Source organism: Vanessa tameamea, chromosome 19, assembly GCF_037043105.1.
Source record: "Vanessa tameamea isolate UH-Manoa-2023 chromosome 19, ilVanTame1 primary haplotype, whole genome shotgun sequence".
NCBI classification, from domain to species: domain Eukaryota; kingdom Metazoa; phylum Arthropoda; class Insecta; order Lepidoptera; family Nymphalidae; genus Vanessa; species Vanessa tameamea.
In genome coordinates this window covers 310,528-334,580 of record NC_087327.1, presented here as the reverse complement: position 1 = coordinate 334,580, position 24,053 = coordinate 310,528, and the positions used below count along the sequence as shown (strand labels likewise).

The following is a 24,053-nucleotide window of genomic DNA, read 5'->3' as shown; positions in this document are numbered from 1 at the left end:
GTGAACTAATGGTTAAGCGAGGTAACGAGGTTACGCCCAAATATTCTAATAGATGGCGCCAAACCGAGCGAAGTAAGATCAATCATAAATCTCATAAAAAATAGATAGGACAACAGAATTGTTTTTATTTCTTTCGATGTTAGTTAACGAATGATTATAAAAAAAACTGATTCAATTAAACTTACAATATTTTTATTTATATTTTGTACACAATAAAATAGACAGTTAGTTTAACCTTTTTTTCTTTTATTTATATTATTATACCTACCACAATTAGTTCTTATACTAAATATTAAAACATACCAATTTTTAATATTTTATAAAAGTTTGATAATCTATTTATATAATAAAATCGTAAGTGTTCGAAACCTGTAGTGTAGTAACCGTGGGGTAACATATAGCGTAGTGTTTGTTCGTTTTATTAATATCGGTTCACAAAGAAAAAAAAAATTAAATTAAAACAAAAACATCTAAATATTTACAAGAAAAAAATGTCGTCAAGTCGATTTGGTTGAATCATTGGTTAACTAGGTTAATCATACTAGGTTTCATTATAAATCTCATAAAAATAGATAGGATATTAGAATTATTTGTTTTGCTTTGGACTGTTATTCGAAAATGATTAAATAATAAAACTGATTTAATTAAACTTAAAATATTTGGATTTGGTACTACAAAAAAAAAACATTTAGTGTTAATTTTTTTATTAAAATATTTTATTTAATTTCACTTGTATGTATGAATGTATGTACGTATGTCCTGAAATCTTGCAATCAATATTACACCTACTTCCATTGAAGCTATGGAGCTGAAAGTTGGCACACATATTTAGTCTCGATGACAATCCACGATTCATGAATTGCTTCCATTTTCAATCTAATATGGCGGACGTTACTAAAAATTACAATTTTTGAATTACGTACAAATGACACTTCTAAATATTCTAGTTCTCTGGTTCACAACAATTACATTATTTTTTTTATTATTAAAGTTAGTTCATACATAACTTTAATTCCTATTATAAACAAAATCGATAAAATTAAACTCTTACGCAATATAAATAGCTTCCGTGTTATTGTTTTCGACTTTCTTTATTCTGTAAAAAATAAATATATGTTAGTAATTATATTTTTATTAATTATAAAATTATGTATTTAAAAAATATGTATCTAAATATGCCCCATAGTACTTTTAATGAAAAATATCAAATTGCTTCGAGATCATGGGGATCGAACGTAGTGACTCTCAATTGATTTTATCCTTACTTTCACCAAATACTCTATCATAATATTTGAAGAACAGCTCGAAAAATCTGATTCTATGCGAACTGATTGCACATTTTTTCTAATAGATGTTTTCAATATTCATAATTTATAAAAAAAAAATATGTTTACTAAAAAAATACTCTTACCTTTTAATATCGTTCATAAGTATGTTCGGCGCTTAATTTATATAAACGTTTTTTAGTTTTCCTCACGCGTTTCACTTCATTTCCCATATTTACACAATTAAAATTTATGACAAATAATATAATAAAAAACAAATGCCTAATTACTACTACATTATTTTAACTTAATATATTTATCTACAAGAAAGAATAATATTTATTATAAGAAAACATGAAACAATGAATTTACAATTAAAATTACAAAAAAATATTTCGTTACGTAATGAGGCTCGTAACGAAAAGATCGACACGTCTGTATAGCATCAGGCCTCGGCCGGCAATGTCTGTACACGGCGTTTACGCACACATGCGTACGAATTTTGTTCGAAAATAAGAATATCTGATTTAAAAAAAATCTATTGAAGTTATTAAAAAAGTGACGCAGAGGTTAAATAATATATTGCTTGTAGAATAATCTGACAAAAAACCAGAATTATTGAATGTATATAAGTATAGTTTTTATTTATTAAAAGATTTTTTTAGAGGTAACTTTGTGATTTTTTTCTATCGTACCAAATTAATTACATCATGTTTTCAAAATAGCAAATAACTAGCATGTATCCTGAAGATTATCATATATTTTTTTCATTTGGTTTACTGCATCGGATCTTATACTTTTTTGCATTATAAAACTTGCATTTAGCTCATGTAGTCCCCTTAAATTGTCGGCCTGCTGTACCTTCATAAACGATACAAATTAAGAATATTATATCTAATCCAATCAAAACTATTAAATAAGATATTTTGAAGTAGGCTATGCTTTTCGCTTAGTGAAATGTCACACGTAACTTGAGCAAGCTTCCCGCCACCTCCTTCCTTTTTATTAATTTATATTGCTTGAAATTATTATGTTGCGATCAATTCTGAACAATACGATATTGATGAAAGGTTGTAGAGTTTTTAATAAAAAATAAAATATGCAAGTACGTTAATAATTAAATTACATGGTTTTTTTTTTTACAATTTGGTTATACAAACATAGTGACCTTAATAATTCGGCTTAATTTTTTGATGTAAATGAATTTATTACCGAAACGAAGAACCAACGTTGACAGATATTCGAATGATGTCAATAGATCGAGTTCTGTACGATCAATTTCAAAATATTTTCGTGGAATGGTAACACTCTTCTTTTGACTTAAAAATTGAGAATCGCTCTAGCTCACTAAAATCAACTTTTCGACCGTGAAATTTTGAAAGAAACTAACGAACTTTGTAATTTGCATTGAAAATTCAAATACTTCCGGTGAAATAAACGTTGATTAAATTTTCGCTTAAGTGATCAAAAGGGTATTTTTTCTTGGTAGAAATCGATTCAGTAACGCTTAATCTGTTATATATTTTAAATGCTGGAAAACTGTTTGAATTTATACATTTTATACACGTCCTTAAATTTATATTAAAACGATGTTAAAAAATAGTTATTAGTAGTAACTTAGCCGATTTTTTTTAAATTTCTATTAAGTCCTATTTATCGAAGAAACAAATGTTATTATATTATATTTCGTTACGTACACTATAATTTTGATTAATAATAAACGTAATATAAACTATAATTAGCTATTGAATAATACGGGGTACATTTAACACAACTTTTACTTTTTTCTTCATGTTATTTACTCTTAGTAGGTACATAATGCATTGATTAAAGTCCAACAAGTACATTTACAGTATTGTACAATAAAACTAAGTATAATTGTAAATTGTATAATATATAACAAATTTTCTTTGGCGCCATTTTTCCGAGCGCCACCGTTGTTGCCCGCCACGAAGCGTCACATCAGTTTGTTTAAAGACATAGTCTAAGGCGCATGCGTGCTCAGCGCTCGGATTCGTTTGTTTACGTTCACTTGCGTTCTCAACATCGTAGCGTGTCTACGGTGTATTGATTTATTGAAAATTATGAAATAAGTGAATTACGTGAATTTACTTAAGTGAATATAAAGAACGTATCCTTGAAACCGGTGGATTATTCCGAAACGAAGTAAGTTCCTTTATAGAATGTTTTTAGTGATATTAACATAGATATATTTTTTTAATTTATTCAGAAAATGAATTAAAAATAATAAAAGATAAATCGAATAAAAATAATAAAGCAAAGGTAAAATAGACAATAGTACATATTATATGTACCTATTTACTTAAATATTTTTAATACATATATACAAAAAAATTTTTAGCGAAGATAAGTAAGTATATTAAAAATCCTAATTACGAAGTACAAATCTTATTTGCAAGCATTAATTGTTCTTATAAAAATATAGTTAACATACTTATAATATAAGTAGTATATATTTAGTACAAGAAAAGCAAAAAATATGATTATATAATTTTGTTTGAAATAAAACAAAGATAATGTAATTAAATATATATATATATATATATATATATATATATATAATTTGACTTCTAAACTAAATATGTATATGAGAAAATCTTTTCCAAAACTAAAATCACAAAAAATAGTTTACAAATGTGTCCATGGTTATGAAGATATTTTATCCTGATTTAAAATTGATAAATATTGTTTTTAATTTTGCTTTAATAAGTGGAATTAGTTAGTCAGCGATAATTTGGAGTGCATTCCATAATGTTCCAACGCGGGGTTGGCGTACTGGGTGGTTTATAGTATTCTAACGAAGTTTCATCACATGTTATTTCCGCTGAACAAGCCGATGCACAAATCATATATAATCGTTTATTATATTTAGAATAACTGTCCACTTAATATAAGCCTTACAGATTAAAATATACTTAATACCAATCGTAATCAAACCTCCGATGAGATGAGACACCTATTGACAGTTTTTTTAGTATTTCAATGTTTGTTAAATCCTATCAGGCGTGGTGACATTGAACCATTATACTGTATATAAAAAAATATTGCCGTCTTTAATTGAACAGGGATTTATTTATATTTAGCTCCCACATTTAAAATATGATGAATTAAGTTGGTCCAGTGTATATAATAGTGGTGTTGCCAGAAATAATATTTCGATTTCTTTACATTCATTTAAATTTTTGCATTGAAAAGAAATGCAACTCGCTATTAATCAGCATGAAATTAGCTCCGAATACTTCTACAAAGTGTAGAAGTGAAAGCATTTGCTCAACGGTGTTATACTAATGGGCTGTACTTTTACTTTTCATGATATACTTTTTTATTTAACTGTCGTTAATTTGAAAGTTGCAACAAACGATAATACAGTAACTGCGGGCAAATGTCCCAATCGGGCGAAACTGCCCAGCAAGGACAAGGATGTCTCTTTTTATAAGGAGGAAAGTTTACTTTGATTTGCCGCGACTTCCCGATTCTTCGAGACTTTTAAACAGAATGAAGTTAAATTTTGGTTAGATCTATCAATTAAATTTAACAAACTATCAAATTGGAACATTATAAACATATCCATCAAACATACTTCTAAGCTATACTATACTCTCATTTGGTTCAATACTTCCCAAAACCCTAGTCAAACCAAAAATATATTGAATTCATAATGGTACAAATGAGGTAAAACAAGAGAATTTCACATTTCCTTAAATAAATATACGAGTAACTTCCGCAAACGATACCAACTAATTAACTAACAATTACTGCCGACATTGGAAAAGTGCAGTTTTAAATTCAGGGACAGAATGTGTGCGTTTGTTAGATTTTTAATAGAGACTCAATACATTATGTCAGGATATTTTAAAATAATTTCTATTTCTTTATTACTTAATTATATTTTAAGGTTTTAAGACAATAAAAGATTATATATGAAACACAGATATTTATTTAGCCATTATAATAGCTGTAGTAAACGTAATTTTGTATCATTTAATAATTACAATAAAACCAATTACCTTAATCAAAATAAAAATATACTTTATTCAAGTAGGCTTTTACAAGCACTTTTGAATCGTCATTTAACAAACTATTTAAAGTAAAGCTACCACCGGTTCGGAATGTAGATTCTACCAAGAAGAACCGGCAAGAAACTCAGTAGTTACTCTTTTTCAATATCCAAAAATACAGTCATGTTAGTTAAATACAATTATACTAACTTTTTATATTGATAATTGCAAAAACACAATTCATATATATATTCATCAATAATTTAACAAGCAATAACATTTATACTATATCACAAAATTATATCGTACCTTAAATGTTAGCAGCAACTTGCTGGTCCAGGATCAAAGTGAAAAGTAAAGTAAAAGTGTTCTGTACCGAGCTTCCATCACTTATATAAGCCTCACTACAAATCACGTGACTCACAAATAATGAACAGAAAAGTCAAAGTATCCTCTTATTTAATATCAATGTTATCAACACAATTCAAAAATAACTTAAATTAAATTATTGTTATTACAGAATTGATTAAAACATATAATACTTAGTGTAAGCCTTGTTTGTAATTGTCTAATTATTTATTGATTTCTGACACGGCCATCCTGACAAGTACTTCGCTCTCGAAGTACAATACCTTGTAGCTAGATGTGATTGTTAAGAAATATCATAAACTTCTTTTATTTTTCTGTTTTGCCTATTGCCTAGACATGTCAAGCCCCCTCCACCCGCTGCTAGTGGGATAGACTTACGTCAAGCAAAAGACCGACCAGCGGAAACAGTTTTTTTTTTGTATCGATATCCTCGACATGCATGTCCCAATCACTCGCTGCCAGTGCGCCGGACAAGCACCAAGTAAACGATCGCCCAGCGATTTTATTTCTTTTTTTTTTATTTATTAACAATCACAACTTTCTGTATACTTCACAATTTCTTTCTTAATCATATATAGAAAAATTTTAGCCTAATATAAATAATATGCAAATATATCATATCTAGTAACAATTAGTTATATGTAAAAAAAATTTTTATGACACGTTCATAACATATGACATCGTGTATTTAAATGTTTAAAATTGATTCCTATGTAATATATCAAGTAGTTTCAGAATAGTTTTTATATTTAGATTTACTATAGTAGTCTATTTTAATTAATTTTAGTAACTTTTTTTGACTTATGATCTTTTTTATATTGTATGTATAAAAAGGCCACAGATGGAACGTATAATTTTAACCAAATATAGTTAAAATCCGGATATCAAGTACTTTGGTTTGATATGAATAGCTGTGTTTATAATTTATATTGTGCTCGACGATGAAGGAAAATATCTTTCATGTTACGGATGAATTAACGTAACCAGTGCTGAAGCAGCGTGATATAGTTTTTGTCCAACATTTCCAATGTTTATTTATGTATTTACGATATATTGTTTATTTATTTTTTTAATTCCAAACATTATCGACACTTTTGCCAAATAAACCAGTTTTAAACATTTTTTTAAGCAGTCACGAAGAGAGTTATGATGAATCAAAAAATATATTAATTAAGTTTAGTCTGTGATGGACATTCAATGAAAATATGTTAAAAAACTCTCAATCTTCTACACTGAATACTACTACTAGACATTAAATCGCAAACGACTCTTAACAGCAATATCATGCACATTTAAAATTCAGACTTATTTATTTAAATGAATGAATATTCAAAGATGTTGTAGATACCGAACTTAATTTAAAACTGTAAAATGAATTTAAAGGTACAATTAATTAACGAGTAGATTAAACATTGCAATTAATTACAGAGCCGGTCATATTTTTGTTTAATTATTGCATGCGAATACATTATTCATATTTATCTGTGGTATTATACAATAACAATGAAATTGTTACATATCTTGGTGGTAAAATCACAGCAAAAGTTTCATTAAATGATTTTGTTTTCATGAGTCATTAGTTTACGACTGGTTCGAAAAGACCTTTCCTTACTTGGGGATGGTCTCTGCAAGATGAGTCAGACGCTGGGTACCCCCGCTCATCAGATATTTTATCGCCAAATAGCAATATTCAGTATTGTATTCTTGTAGGGTCCCTTTGAGAGGGTCGGTGAGCCAGTGTAATTACAGGTACAATGGACAAAACATCGTTCCTAAGATTGCCGGCGCATTGGCGATGTAAGGAATGGAATGAGTACTTCTTACCATCAGGTGACTCATTTGATCGCCTACCTATTATAAAAAAAGATATGTGACATTAACGAAATAAGCCTGATTATGTTTTTTTTTTCTAATTTATTTCTATTAACTGTTATATTGATCTCCGATTCGTTTATTACTTATAACTATTATTTCAAACTTTATAATGATTCCGTGAGAAAGCAATTCGTCGGCGTCGGCGCCTGCGCTTGCGCCGCCCAAGATTGCCTCACTTTGTTTTCCCGCGCATTGTGTGCTAATGAGCTAATGTCGCGTGTCATTTCTCGGATTAATCGTGTTGGGTCTGATGCTTACTGGTGTTTCGGCATCGTGACAAAAAAATCTTGTGCCGAGGTAGTATTTTAAAATCTTTGGACTATTTTTACAAGTACGAAAAGCAATAATTAAAAAAAAATAAAATTAATAAATACATTACCAATTTGTTTGCACGCACTTATAGCAGTACGTCACTAAACACTTATACTTAAAACGAAGAAAAAAACAATACTTAATATGTTATTTTTAGTTAAGGGATTTTATTAAGGCGAGGCAAGGACCTACTTCCCTGATTTGAGCGTTAAAAAACATATAATGACTTCACTAGTAAAACTTCATACCAATTAACGTACTAAGCAAATCGACTAAAATAACCTATTAACCCTCCGTATTAGCATTCTGGTAACGTCACACACTCCGACGAATTTTACGATTGGAATATATTTAATTAAAACCATCTTATCGTTAGTATCGCATATTATTTACCAACAATTTATACACAACCTTTTAATTTACCAACTATAAGAAAAGATAAAATACTCTTAATCGATTAGTTTTAATGATAATTATGTTACGTTTGGATGCCAATTAATCTTTCAGATTTCAGAATGACCTTATGTTAGTGTACACATCGTTTACAAATATAAATTAATCTTGTAAAAAGAGCTTAGAGTCTGCAAAGAAAATGAAATAAACGGCTGAGGCGAGTGGGTTGGACGATCCAGTAATTGCAAATTGTCTAATTGTAATTGCGCTAACCGAGACAGCTGCCAACTGCTATTGTCACGCGAACGAATTACTCATCATTGTGATCCTTGATTAGGAAATCATTCTGGTAAAAGGTTTATTCTCGAATAATTGGGTGGACGTCTCACTAATATTTTAAATGCGAAAAAGAGTTTGTTTTTTACGCTTCCACGTCTTAACTATTCGATGTGATACACGTTGTCAGGGTACAGAAATTGATACAGGGTACCTCCTCACCAGCAGGTGACGGAAGACAACCATCACGCACAGGCGTGAACAAGTTATAGCTAAATATTGGGTTTAAGTTTTGTAAATTATGGAATATTATGTGCGAAAGTCTCAATGCTCTTATAGCTTAAACGGCTGCACATTTCGGGCTCCTGGATTAAAATATAGAATGATATTGAGTAAATAATAATGAAATCAGTTTCAAAAAATATATAGAGATAAACTTCTTCACAGTGTGGGTGCCGGATCTATCGTGACAAGGGAAAAACTCTGAGCAGTACCCGGTACATGCGACTCGAGTGTAGGTTTAGAGGGGCCCCTTTGCCCCTCACTGCCATTCACTGCTCGTGCTGCTCTCTTGCCTAGGCAAATTTGGTAGGATGCAAATTTGGACATTCGTTCTGACATAGAACGAATACCCAAAGTAAGTACATTTCAATGTACTTAATCCTGTCCATTATTTCCGTAAAGTAGGATTTCCTCCTTATACGTGTAAATTCTGAGGCCTTTTAACTGAGGCAGCTTCCCGTTTTGAAATTGACAATTTGACGTAATGCCAATATCTCAACAACTTCATCGTATGCGTTGCGAGCGAGGTGTTTCCGACAAGCTATTTTCTGTTAGAGCTGTGATGATTGGTCAAAGTCACTCGAGAAATTTTATGTGTACAATAAATTTTGATCTTGATTTAAGCTTAATTTTTGTCTCTATTGCCAGTAATTAAAAATAATAGAAAGTGTTGGTATATAGAGGACTTGCAGAGTATGTTTTTATGTCAAACAGCCGAATCGATGATATATCTAAATAGCTAGAAAACGTAAATCTTGACCACGACTTAGTTTCCATGTGCATATTTTGTGTTTATACGAGCTACGTGTATAATTACATCGTGAGGAAATATGCGTGGGTCGGATGATATTTTGTCACATTTGTCCACCCGCTGTGTATCAGGTGGGGTTGTGGTATAAGTCATTCAGTCCTCGTGACCGACGCTTTGTATATAATTTTATATAATACTATCACGTTTATTTATCGGTTATTCTTTTGCCAAATAGTTATCGTTCGGTTATTAAATACTATATAACGATGAAAAAGCCTTGAGCTCATTGGGTTTTTTTATTAGAACATTTTATATATACGAGTATATATACTACCAAGCTGTCTGAAGTGGGTGCCAAGCCTATGAACACTTTAAGTGTACACTTCAAACGTTAGTTTTTAAAGTGTTTTTTTTTAATATTTTATGAATTGACTGGAGAAGAAAATCATTTTATTGATTTTATTATGTGCTCGGTCGAAACTTATCCCATTGCCTATCTTACATCAACTACATTTGTTTGCTTCTTTCTAAAATAATTGGTTATATTTATGTACGCAAATTTTCCAAGTCTTCGAATAAATCGCCAACAAGTAAACAACATTGTACTTAATTTTATTGACAAATCTCTTCGTTGAACTTTAATAGAATAAATTAAGTAATTATTGAAGTTACCTAAATTATTTACAATTTTATATACCTATACTTAAAAATTACAATATAAAACTATTTGTTTTGCCTATGTTTATTGGGTATGTGCAGAAAAAATGAAATTTATAAGGATATTATATAAAAAACTACGTTTTTAGCCAGTGACTGACGAAGTACGACATGATAAGTTTTAATTTGAATATTTACAACATTTATTACATAAAATACCTAACTTTTTATTATATAAGGTAAGTTGTAACCAGAAACTACGAAGAAAACAAATCGCACTCAACAATAAAGAAATTACAAACAATAAAAACCCGAAATTTCGAATGTGATGCTAATGGCGAGATTAAATCATTTTATTCTAATACGTGTTCTTTCTAATAAATCTTATCAATAATATCACGACCCCGAGCAGTTCCCGGTACATGCGACCCGAGTGTAGGTTTAAGGCCCTTTGCAATGCGTATCAACGCTCAAACTCAAAATATAGAAATACATATATACATTTGTGGAGGTTTTATGTATAAAAATCTAGAGTAGCCTCTAGATTTGTATCTCTCAGATTTTGATTTGGTTTAATTTTTAATATTATTTATTAGAAAGAAAAACAAACAATGACTACTACTAAAATGCAATTGATTAAACTTACTAAAGTTCAACAGCACAAATTGAATATTTTATAAATAATTAACAAGCTAACGACATCAGAACTTGTACTCTTAAATTATATATTTGACATCAGCACGCATTACGAATGTCACAGCTGGCTGACCCAATTTTGCATAAAAGGGTTCCACCTGCCTCGCCCCTGCATTTTGTATCAAAGGGTGTTCAGGTCAATGACTTCGCGAAGGCCAATGTACGATAACCGAAATATGAAACTAAAATATTAATCTTAAAACGTAAAGTAAAGAGGATGTATTAACCGGTAATGTCAAATTACAGATTGATTCATATTTATATTCATATATACCATGCTTAACTAGGCTAACTTATATAGCTATATAACGGTCAGATCTGTCATTATAAGAAAAGTAAAGAAAGAGCTTACTTGAGAGCGACCACCTGATATCGGAATCAACGAATGGGTAGCATAATCATTCTATATCTTTAGATATCTATGGTAATAACTTATGTAGGTATGTAGAGATAGTTATGCATCAATCATAACTATTGCGTTTTAAGTCGTATCTCTCCTAAGTAAGTTTTATACAAAGTTTACAATGGAATTTCTGTCTGTTTTGCCATAACCTAATATATATTATCTTTAAATTGCAGCAAAACATTTATTTGACACATTTTTTGCCTGCCAAAATGATCTGCCAAAGGCCACGCGTGCGATTGAAGCAATAAGTAAAGAATTTACTTTTATGCGACCTCGCAATATCATCATAAATGTAATTTATATTGAAATAATATGTTAATATAAGTTAATAATATTATAGGATATATAATATTAGTCTAATTGAATAAATGTCGGTCAAGATTTTGTGTCAGATTTTTTTTGGTCTTAATTATTGTAGTTTGTCGGCCATTTTACTTACCCTGCGACACACAGGTTGTTGAACCGTGAATATTCCGACTATAGTAATTGTCCCACAAATTAATACATATTCAACATATATGCAAACTGATTTCGGTTCATTAGTTTTGAACATAAAAAATAGTTCATGAGCCCGTATACGTAGTTTGGATTATTCTTCAAATATGTAACAATATTCTATGTACTTATAATTTAGATAAATAAACATGTGTAAGTCTCAGTACATGAAATATAAAAAACAATTTATTCAAACTGAATTTTTGTATGACAAATATCGACGGACCGGCAAATAGGCCACCTGATGTGATCACCACCGCCGATAGACTATAGTGGTGGAAGAAATATTAACCAATTTTTACATCGCCAATGCGCCACCAACCTTGGGAACTAAGATGTTATGTCCCGTCCACCTATTAATAGCCTAAAAAGGTGGACGGGCAAATGGGCCACCTGAAGATAAGTTACCACTGCCGCTGTAAAAAAGATTAACCATTCCTTAGATAACCAATGCGTCACCAACTCAAGAACTGAGATATTAAGTATTTTTATGTCTGTGGTTACACTGACTCAGTCGCCCTTACAACCGGAACACAACAATACTGAGTAGTGCTGTTTGGCGATAGAATATCTGACGAGTGGGTGGTATTTACCCATTATTATCAAATTTCACTTTACTCGCGCCCAAAGAAGTCTTTCTTCTATATGAAATGGTTAATATAACTTTTCCTTATGTCGCTTACAATATAATTATTACTTTCTTATACCGCTGAGTATTTAAATACAATTATATATTACAAATGTAATAGTGGTAAAGAGCAGCATTCGATTCTGTGGACGAAAAATCAGCTCTCATAGAGGGACTGTGTGGAAATATTCTGAGTAATTTGCAAACAAATTGAATAAATATTCGGTTAAGTTATAAACGCTTTATGATATAATAACCTAGATTCTGTTTACTGGATGTCTGTGTCAACGTTACGTGTTACTTGAAGCTTATCAGCGAGAAACGCAGACAGTAAACACCGCATACAACTTCACTGTTCAGGCTTTGGCTTATCTATCCAAAGTTTGTTCGCCATGTGCCATCTGTAGCAAAACATTTTACAGAACTTTAGATTCTATTGTCGAAGCCATAAAAGTTAATATTTATCCCCACTAGGTGTTAATAATAAGTTTAAACTTAATGTTTACTTTAACACGTCACAATGGGTTGCAGCTAGTTACTTTATTAAGTATGAAGGTCTCTCAATGATATACTGCTAGGAAGGCGTTATTTATTTACGGATATTTGTATATTACAATTTCTTTGTACGCTTGGCTTCACCGATATTTCGGCGTACATCAATCTCAGGTCCATAAACTGTGTCAAAATATTTTTGCTTAGTCGAGCGGAAACATGATAAAGAAATAAATCACACTTTTTCATTTATAAAATTAATATGGATAGATAATGATTAACAGTTTTTATTAAATTATGGTATGTACAATTTGAATCCTTCTAAATAGGTTGGGCTTCGACAAGGTTTCTGTTTCCCTAGGACAATGCCAAGCTTAAAGTGTTCTGGATAAGTTTGATTAAAGATCCTGGCTCTTCCTAGTACAAATTAGTCACGTCGTCATTCTCAATGGAAACTATCCAATATGTAAGATATATACAGAATACTATCATAAGTAGGCTACCTAGACAGTATAACCAAATTATAAAAAATCAAAAAATTGATGTAGACATTTTTTCAGACAGTCTGCCAAAATTTAAAAGTAGGATTGTAGCAAGCTTTAAATCACCCAGTATAAACTATAAAGTAGAAATAATAAAATAAAATAAAGATCACTATGTTCTTCAATATCGATCACGTTTATATTATATATTATATCTTTATATTATATTATATAGTGTTTTTTTTTATTACAGTGTGTGGCTGTTGTTGCACTGTTGTTTATAAAATCTTTGTTACCTATAAAAAAGTTACATTTTTATTTTTTATTTTAATTTTTTAATTGTTTAGTAATTAGTTGGTAATTTGTAATTGTCTTGTCTTTTGTAATTTGCGTTTTTTGTATTGTATTATTATTGTTAGTATTTTTCTTTTTTCTTTCCCCTTTTTATACAATATAATAGAAAAAAGTTGTGTTAGGTTAATAGATAAAACTGTCCTTTTCCATGCCGTGATAACTTTTAATTGAAACAACACTAAGCTAAAAATGTAATTACCTTTATTTTTAGACTATAAATGGTGTATGTTTTGTAAGTTGTCCTTAATAATAAAAAATATATATATATATATAGTAGACATAGTGTTGACCAAAGTTCTTAATCTTATGGGATGGCAATCCGACTACACCGAAGAGCGTTTAGGCGCATCTTTCTAGCTGTACGTGCTTTTCGCGGCACGTAGTTTAAGCACTGCCGACTTTCAAACTGGTGTTCTATTGAAAATTTCTTAACCTAAATAACCAATTAAATTATATTGCTTCGATTCTGGCTTGAACCCAGGCTTTCGGTTTCTTAAATAAATAATGCATCTAAATAAGATGACAAGAGTCGGTCAAGTTAATTTGTTCTTAATTAAAGTTCTGAAACAGGAACGCTCTGTTTTTTTTTATTCATAATTGATTCTAAACACCACGATGCGACTGATTATGGCATTAAGGCGTTAAACAATTCATAGCTTAGATTAAAAAGTTAATCTGACTTCTTAATAGAAGTTCTTGAACAATGTAAAAAAGTTGACTTTTATAAAACATTTTCAATTCAAAACATGAAGTGTTTAAATTTGTTTTATAAAGCTTTTGTCAAATTAAAAAAAATAGTTTTGTTTTGCAATTAGCAATTTTGAAATTTGATGCAAACTATCTAAGGTTTCGGAAATAAATGTTAAGAAATATATTCTTGGGTATTTCAACTTCAGGCTAAATATATCGGGGGGTTACATTGTTTGTTACATATATAGTTGCGATGAATAGTTAAAAAAAAAGTATTCATAAATGGAATAAATTAACTTGACCATTATTATTATTATTAAAACACAATTTTTTGTCCTATTTTTTGTCGATTACCCCGAGAGATAGTACAGAACCCTCTCGACGCGATTGTCTGTGTCCTTTTCTTCAAAGCGTAAGTTCAGTTTTCTAATAAATAAACATATACTCTGGATTAGTACATTCCGCATTATAATATGGATGCTAACCGGCAGGCGGAAGCTTTAGTGTCGTGTTTCAATGCGAGCGGTGAATCGATAGCAATCAGTGGCTGGGTGCGGATCAGTATAATAGGGTTTGCATTCAAATTCAGCGGATATAACCTTATAGGTTATGTTTCACCTTAGGTTTGTTGCTTTTGTAATGACAATATAGATTTTCTTTCGTAATATACTTTTCAATGAGATCTTTGAAACCGGAACAATAGTCTAATTATCACATAGTATAAAACAAAGTCGCTTACCGCTGTCTGTCCCCATGTATGCTTAGATCTTTAAAATTACACAACGGATTTTGATGTGAGTTTTTTTTTAATAATATAAATATTATTAATATTTATGTACGGCTTTAGTTATTTTGTAATCTTATGTTTATAAGTTTTTTGTAACATTTGTTGTTTATATTATTTAGTCATTTAATTGTTTATCTATACTTCTATACTGGCTAATATTATAAATATGAAAGTAACTCTGTCTGTCTGTCTGTCGCTCTTTCACTGCCAAACCGATGAACCGAATTTGACGAAATTTGGTGTGAAGCAAACTTGAACTCCAAGGAAGGACATAGGCTACTCTTTTAGCCTAACATATGCAATATACATACATACATACGCAACCAACCCCCTAAAACGCGAGCGAAGCCGCGGGCGACAACTAGTTATTTATAATCAAGCTTGCATTCCTATGTGAAGCGCACATAACTTTATTAATTAATCAATCCTATACGAGTACCTGCAGTGGTATTCTAATATACAGTTGCAATCTTGAATTATAATTTAACTTTACCTAATAATTATTTTTCAAAAATATTAGAAACAAATGATGGTCAATTTTACCGATTGAAGCGATTGAGAAAGTGAACTTACAAATAAATAGGACATCAAATCATACATCCCTTGATTGGCACAGCATTGGCGCCGTAGGAAGGTGAAGAGTGAAGAATATTTGAAGTGGCTCTGGGCGAAGTTGATGATTGGACAATATAATCGTGTGCCTCTTAAAATAAATATTTATAAAAAACAGAAACAGCTTCTAGTTGAAAGAAAGAACTATGATTATGTTACGTAAGTCCTTGAAACTATAATATAGTTTTTGAAGCACTTATGCCGTTAACACGTCATAAATCACGTTTTAAAACTAACGTAATAAAACAAAGTGCGTGAAATAAATGTGGTGTTCGTAAATGAAAAAATGCTATTCATCTGCCATCTCTGTTAAGTAATCAATACACTTACTACATTCATTATCGAATTGTATCGGAGCCGAGACGTCATGCTCTAAACAAAACGCCAGACAATATTTTTTGATAAAGAGAAAAAACATAATTTCAAATAGTGTTCTTAGCTGAAACAAAATCCTAATATGATGAATGGGAAAGTGAATTGTTTGTTCCACTATCACAACTTAACTTAACCGGGTACTTACGTATTAACGCAGCCGCGCCGCCGAAATAAAAATAATCTGCGATTATGCCAATATCGGTTAGGTTTTTTTATAATAAATAAATAAATAAAACCTAACCTATCCTGTATTAGCTCATTCGAAGATTTTTTTTAAATATGTAAGTACCCTTATATAATAAAACAACTCACATTACCTTATCTTCCATTATATTAAAACCACTCGATACATATATTACTTATAACTTTAACAGCAAAGTCAGCAAATATCCGTCCTTCCTTGTTTGTCCTCCATCTTTTTCTCCCCGTTAAAAATCCCGCGCTTCTCCGTGCCAGGCAGTACCAGCTCGCCTCCCCACGCCACGAGACGGAAGAGACGGGAGTGCCACAACACGGTGTCGATAACCGAATCAATAATCATACTTCATACATGTTATTTCAATTTAAAAAAAAAAGTATTAAAAGTCAAAGCAGTACTAAATATTATTATTTCATTTAAAATTATATAAGTATATTTAAAAAATCATGACACTTAAACTTTAATTTTTGTATACACATATCCCTCAGGAAACAAATACACTTATCTAACACCATTAGCATACGAAGCCGCTAGCGAAAACTAGTAAATATTTACTTCAACTAAGTTCTTATAAGTACTTTTTATTGATTGTATGCAGTATAAATATTTATCTAGTAATTATCAGCACAGTATCTATTTTATGTATTATCATATCTGTAAAGTTGATATACGTATGCATTTATTAGCACTACCTACCTTATTTCAAATAGCTAGTAAGCCCTTTTAGTGCATTTCATGTTTCTACAGCTCTATATTATTTTATTGCTTAGGTATTTATGTGATGTTTTTTACAGTCAACTGATAAGAATTCGCGGGACTTTGTCAAGCAATAATGAGTCCCAAGCTTAACGAGAACGCGAAAATAGTCTGATATAAACATGTTTTTTATGCAAAATTGTAGGAACAAATTAAAATATATTGTTTCTTTAATTTAGTAGATGTTAGTTTAAATTAGTGGGTCAATTTACCATTAGACGTTAAGGTCGATAATTATTCCAAGTAAGTGAAATTCTTTCATGTACCTTCTAACGGTAGTAAATCGTGAACGAATGTCGGCCCTTTCGCGAACACGTCATGAGCCCGGTGACACAGAACGCCCTCCTGTGTACCGAAGGGCCCGTGACTCAACTTTTAATTATTAGTACTACGTGATACTTTTCATAAGATAGCTTATTGCTGTCTAGCTTATTTTTCTTTATTTTAGATTGTGTTTAATATATTATATGTATTTTGTCGATGTAAAAACTGTGTGATTGGTTTAGTAGCAGCTGTCCTTTTGGATTTAATATAAACAAGAATGAGATTAACCAATGAGACAAATCTGCAGTGGCTACCATGTACAATATTCAACAGATATTCTACCGCCGTTGTAACTACAGGCACAAAGAACATAACATCTTAGTTTCCAAGGTTGGTGGCGCATTGGTGATGTAAGAAATGGTTAATATTTCTTACAGCGCCATTGTCTATGGGCGGTGGTGACCACTTCAGGTGGCCCATATGCTCATCCGCCAACCTACGCCATAAAAGAAATACATATATAGTCATATCGTTCAATTTTGAGCATACAACTAGGAGATACCTAGTGTCTAGACCACAGTATGTATCATGTGTATAATCAATGTTCGCAACTGCAAACTGCAACTGCAAACTGCAAACTGCAATTGCAAACGGCACCATTTGAAACAAAAAAGAGTAAAACATTAAAACAGCGTAATTGTTCAAAAATAAAACTCCTTGTGTATAAATAACTTTATTTCGATAGTAATCACGAAGCCTTGGATATATTTAAATTTAAAATTATAAAAAAAACTCAATATGTTTATATTGAGTTGCGAAAGAAAAATATAATTATTATTAATGGATTATCTTTTTTTTTTAAATATAAATATTATTTTACTATGACTATATTAACCGCAGACCACAAACAGCTCAAGGTCAATTAAGTTCTAGATTTCAATCTGTCTGTATGTTTAATACGTGTGAGTTAATATATGAAGATTATAACGTGACTAATTACCTGCTGTTTACGTTCTTAATTAGTGTGTAATTCAGCTCTATAGTGTCTGTTAGAGTAGAACTACAGCTGCCTCGCGATTAAGGCACTCGGATTGTTCTAAGCACATAAATTTAGCATATATTAATATTATCAGCAATAAGAGCTTCAATGATAGTGATGGGTGAATGGCGGTGGGGTCAGTGTGATCTCAATACCCGTATCAGAATTTATAATAATTCTTACATAGTTGCGTTTAGAGATCTGGAGGCATTGAGGCAACAAAGCGCCCCGTATTATTTCGACATAAAAGTTATAAATCAAATCAAAATATACTTTATTCAAGTAGGCTTTTACAAGCACTTTTGAATCGTCATTTAACGAACTATATTAAGTGTAGCTACCACCGGTTCGGAATGTAGATTCTACCGAGAAGAACCGGCAAAAATTTCAGTAGTTACTCTTTTTCAACATTTCGCAAAAATACAAAGTCAAATGTCAGTTAAATACAATTATATATGTATGTAATATATCTTGCCTGGAAGTCAACAAGCATTAACTCCACGCTTTTTTACATATGATATCGGTATAATCTTGTATTGAATAATATGCCTTCACCGATGTATTTTTTACAAATTGTTTGAAAGTTAAAAATGTCTGCGGGTTTTTTTTTATTACATGTTATATGTACGTTAAAAGTGTTTGCTCGTCAGAATGTGGGATTTTTTTTTGTAAATTGCTTTAGCGCTTCCTATTGTGCCTCTCCTGTGAAGGCCCCGAGGATGTCGTCCCGGATGCGCTCCCTTAAAAATTACCCGAATCGTGAAGTATATAAGCGTAGCGTATCCAACGTATAGTTTTTAACTTGGCGAATGTCTTCGCATTGCCAGCGTGCTAATGCATTGCGTGCCTGTCTTACTCATCGTGGATTTAATATAAAGTGTGATGCACACTCAGCGTGATTACGAAGAAGTATTCTTATATTTGAACTTTTATTTTTCAATGAGTGGATAATATATTTATCATTACAGCTTTAACAAAATATTTACTGGTTGTTATATTAAGCGGACAATGAAAAATACAAACTTCCTTCGTTAAATAATTAAACCTCTTACAGTTTTAATGAAAGGCGTCCACCATATTATTTTTCTGATAACGCAATAAAGCCAAGAAATATTTGAACGCTTCTACAAATAAATATATAAATTAGCATAAGACTGAGAACGATAAAACCCAAGGAATATTACCTTGGTTAAAACAAAACAATTTGAACTCAGTGTGTCCCCAACTTGTACATCGATACTAAAGCGTTGCATGGCTCGCATTCGCAAATCTGATCAGGAATGTTACGATGTCATTGAGGTGTCCATTATTTGGTATTTGTATTCAATGCACCCGCCTCCCATCCTTATTGGAGGTGGAACTATTAACCCCGCTGCCGATTGTTGGCTCACGTTCACGTTCGTTTCATATTTCATATCGTTAGACCTAACTTCCGTTTGTTTGACTCATTAAAAGTTTTTTATTTCATAATAATACTTATCCTTAAAAAGTTTACCTATTAAATTTTCTTTATATATATATAATCTATTGAGTTAAACGCTTCGTTTATAATATTTTCGTTATATAAGGTATAAATTTATTATGTACTAGTCTCCATATGCGGCTTTTTGGTGCAGGTATAAGGGATACACAGTAACCTATGTGCTATTCTAGACTGGAATCTATCTCTATGCCAAATTTAGATCAGATCCGTTCAGCCGCTCTTGCGTAATTGAATTACATCCAGCCATCAAGACTTTCGCATTTATAATACTAATTAAATTAAGTCTTAAAGAAGTATTACTCAATTCTAATTATTATTCATCCAAATAAAAAAAATATTTAAATAATTGCGTCCAATGCAGTATACGCGACATTTCTACGCAAGAATCTTTTCGCGATATTTTTATAGAACTGCTCTAATATATTTAATATTTCTTGCGTTCACATTAGCTACACTTGAAAACGACTGATTAGCGTCATAGTGATTCTGGAGTGCAGTTTTAATTTGCCTCGTCAATGCGTATTGACGCTGACTCGAAGAATCGTTCAATCGTGTCGTGGACTTGGTTGCAATATCCGCTTTCAAGGTGCACTGGAAATCAGATATCCATGGATGATTGTCGTCAAACGTAAAGTTAGACTTTATCGGTGCTGATAAAATACAGCTACAGCTTCGCAAGAATACTATTGACGTTTAGACAACATTTTCTTTATAAATTAGTAGCAGCGCACATATATAAACATTGCGAATTCTGTAGGTACATGCTGTAATTTCAAGTCTCTTTCCTTGTTTTATTTTGTTCTGCACGAAAAGTTCCATAATGAATTAATTATAAGCTTATCGCCTTAGTATTATATGCAACAAAATATTTTGTAATAATTATTAATAAAATAACTTATGATCATAAGAAACTATTTGGTGGTAGGGCCTTGTGCAAGCCCGTCTGGTTCGGTAGCACCCTCTCATAACATATCTTACCGCTAAAGAGCACTACTTTTAACAGACTTAAAAAGGAGATCCTCGATTTGGTTGAATTTATTTATTACCTTAGAACTGCGTCATTTATGAATCGATTTATTGGGATTTTAAAAAGAATTACCAATATTTTTTTGAGAGCATGATCGAAAATTGTTTTTTAAATGATAATTTTATATGATCTAATTAAACATTTAATTACAGCGTTTCCAAGCGTGATTGGCTTGGACGTGAGATGGGATGCGGCGAGTGCGAGACGTGGTTCTCGCGTGGACGCTGCGGTTGCTGGCGCTCGCTCTGCTGCCCGCTGTGCCAGCGCGACCTGATGTCATATTCCGAGTACCAGAAGTTGTGGTAAGAATTACCAGTAGTACTAATAAGAAATTCTGCTTAATATCTTCAAGTAGAGCCGCTTAATATCTATGTTTAAAGCAGTCAATTGAAGGTTGTAGGTTAAAGCACCACTGAATATTCGTTTTATAATTAATCTCGTGTTCGATTGTGAGGAAACACTGTACAAATGTTTTGGATGAAACTCTGCTATCCACCAACCCACATTTATGTTGCGTGGTGGGAAAAAATTGTTACTTTTTACTCACTGTTACTTTAGTTTTTATACTTATATTCTCGTAATATAGTAAAAGATTGATTTTGAATACATTCTAATTAGAACAAAAGCTCTTTTAATTATTTTTGCTCCATTATAACGTTGTTTACTTGTTTATATATTAAAATGCAATTAATTCCTTTTATACTATTTCAAACAGTTATATTTGATTATTGAATATTTGATACAGGTACGCCCAATATCGGGCACTAAGTCAGTTGGCATAGGTCCGGGAAACAGCAGTCGGACCAACGATTCGGAGCGCTGGGGGGAGACGGTGGTGGAAGTGCAGTATGAGGAGTACTTCGTAGAGCACGAGGTCTCCACGGCCGCAGCGAGGCAGGCGGCGGCCGTGCTCAAACTGGACGACAGTGAGTATAAAACGTTTTTTTTTATACTATATACTAATCAAACGAGCTGATAAGCCACTTGATAGAAACAGATGACCAGCGCCTAAACTTTGTCACTATAAGAAGTATAAATCTCTCTTTACACTGATAATAATTAACGTTATCAATTATGTTGCTTGTAATACAGGATCAGTCACCATTCATAATGGAACACAACAATACAACTATCGAAGTTTGAGATAGATTTACTAATGTGGTGTATCCACACTAACAAGAACGCAAAAAATATTGCCGTTATTAAAGAGTATCATCATGCACTCCAGTTGGTAAAATTGTTATATACAATTTATATATAAAGTAAATAAATAAAAACTTCGCGAATACTTCACGAAACGAGTATTCAAACGAATATAATGTTGTGTCTTAGATTTTATTGCCACGAGCTCCAGCAGTGTACAAATTTTACGCTCAACCACGCTTGTGGTTTGATAAGTCAAATAAAGTTAATATTTTAAATGTATATTCCACATAAATATTCCAGTCGACATTTTATATCAAAGAAAAGTCAGATGATTTATAGGCAAAAACAATATTTACATTTTAGAAACTAGGAAGTCTAGGAATTCTTATAATATCAACAATAAAATAACTCCGTAAATATCGCACTTCTGGCCAAACGCTTTATTTTAAGGAAGATACTTTGAAGTTGTTCCATCACGTTGCTCCAATTCCTGCTTTTGGATACATAATTGTCAGAACATCATCCATATGATTCCTCGTGATGTTTTTCTTCACCGAACATGATTATGAGTTACCAACAGAAATTAATCATGTGGAAAGCCAGGTCAGTAGTGTTTGTCTAACGTGTTGCCAATGTCGGCTCACCATAATCCTTACAAAAAGATTTCAAGCTTAACGATCTTAAAATAAAAAACGTTTATAGATTCAATCGGTGTCTATAGCACTTTTATTTTACACATAAAATTTCAAAAGGCCCGATTTCGTAAACAGTATTTCGTAAACTGAACGTAATTTATGAACGCGAGAGAAGAATTAGGACGGTGGATTAAAAGAATGAAGTCAATTGTTCTCAAGGTCGGTCCGAAGTGGCCATTTGTCTAAAATAGACATAAGGATCTAATCCGTTCCTCGTAGTTATCTACTTAACGCCAGTTAAAGAATAATCATGAAGTAAAATGTGTTTTTGTGAATGCGCGACAAACCGACGGCGTTCGTGTGAATTCGAACGCCATATTAACATATGAATACGTTTTTTTTTAGTGTTGCCAATTGTTTATTTATTTGCGTTTGTGTGTGTCGCGAATGATTATGTAAAATATATTGTAGATACTTTTGTTCTTTTTGTTTTCGTATGTGTTTTTATTTTAGAAAAAAATATTATATTGGTTAGATATTTGCAAGAGAGCTAATAATAATAAAATAAAATACAATAAAACTAATCAGACCTGTCTGCGAACAGTACGGAAATATTAAATAATATAACATATCAGAGAATTTATATTAAGTGGCATTTGAATGAGTCAGCTTCGTAAAATAGATGTAATCGTTAGTATTAATTAAAACTCTGAATTTAACGCGTCTGATTGATAACTTTAATCCAAGTAGTGGACACTGCTATAACAATATTATTGGAGTTATTTGAATACTTTAATTACTATACAACTAGTGGTAGGGCCTTCTGGAAGCCCTTCTGGGTACCACCCACTTGTCACATATTCTACTGGTAGGGAGCAATACTTGGTATTATTGTGTGCCAGTTTTAAAAGTGAGTGAGATAGTATTTCTACAGGCAATAGGGTTAGGTGCAATGGCAAGGGTATCGTTATTATTTTTTACAATGCCAATAGCTATGTGGTGACCACCTGCTATCATGGTCCATTTGTCATGATGAAGGTGAGTAAATAGTAAGGTAAAGGTTATTAAATAATACATTGCTAACTTAAACAAATACTTCTTTCACTTCGAGCAGCGTACACAAGTAGGACATTTTTATCTTGGAAAAAAACAGGCAGCGCTAAGAAGCGATTGGTATAGTGATGATTAATTTTAATTATGTCTCGTGTAATGTGCGTAAAATGTGCACATCACTGACTACAATTAGCTTAATGCAGTTTGTCGTAGTTCTTCATTAGCGCCAAGGAAC

General features: G+C 31.5%; 1 protein-coding gene across 1 annotated transcript in view; it reads left to right on the top strand.

Annotated features, from left to right (window-relative positions):
- The first annotated feature begins 3,192 nt into the window (after window positions 1-3,192).
- Window positions 3,193-24,053, top strand: part of LOC113397053 (uncharacterized) — a 30,962-nt gene continuing 10,101 nt past the window's right edge. The window contains exons 1-3 of the mRNA XM_026635197.2: window positions 3,193-3,431; window positions 21,137-21,286; window positions 21,730-21,910. Of these exons, the coding sequence (XP_026490982.2) occupies window positions 21,173-21,286; window positions 21,730-21,910 (295 nt within the window). The 5' untranslated portion in view covers window positions 3,193-3,431; window positions 21,137-21,172. The remainder of the gene's footprint in view (window positions 3,432-21,136; window positions 21,287-21,729; window positions 21,911-24,053) is intronic.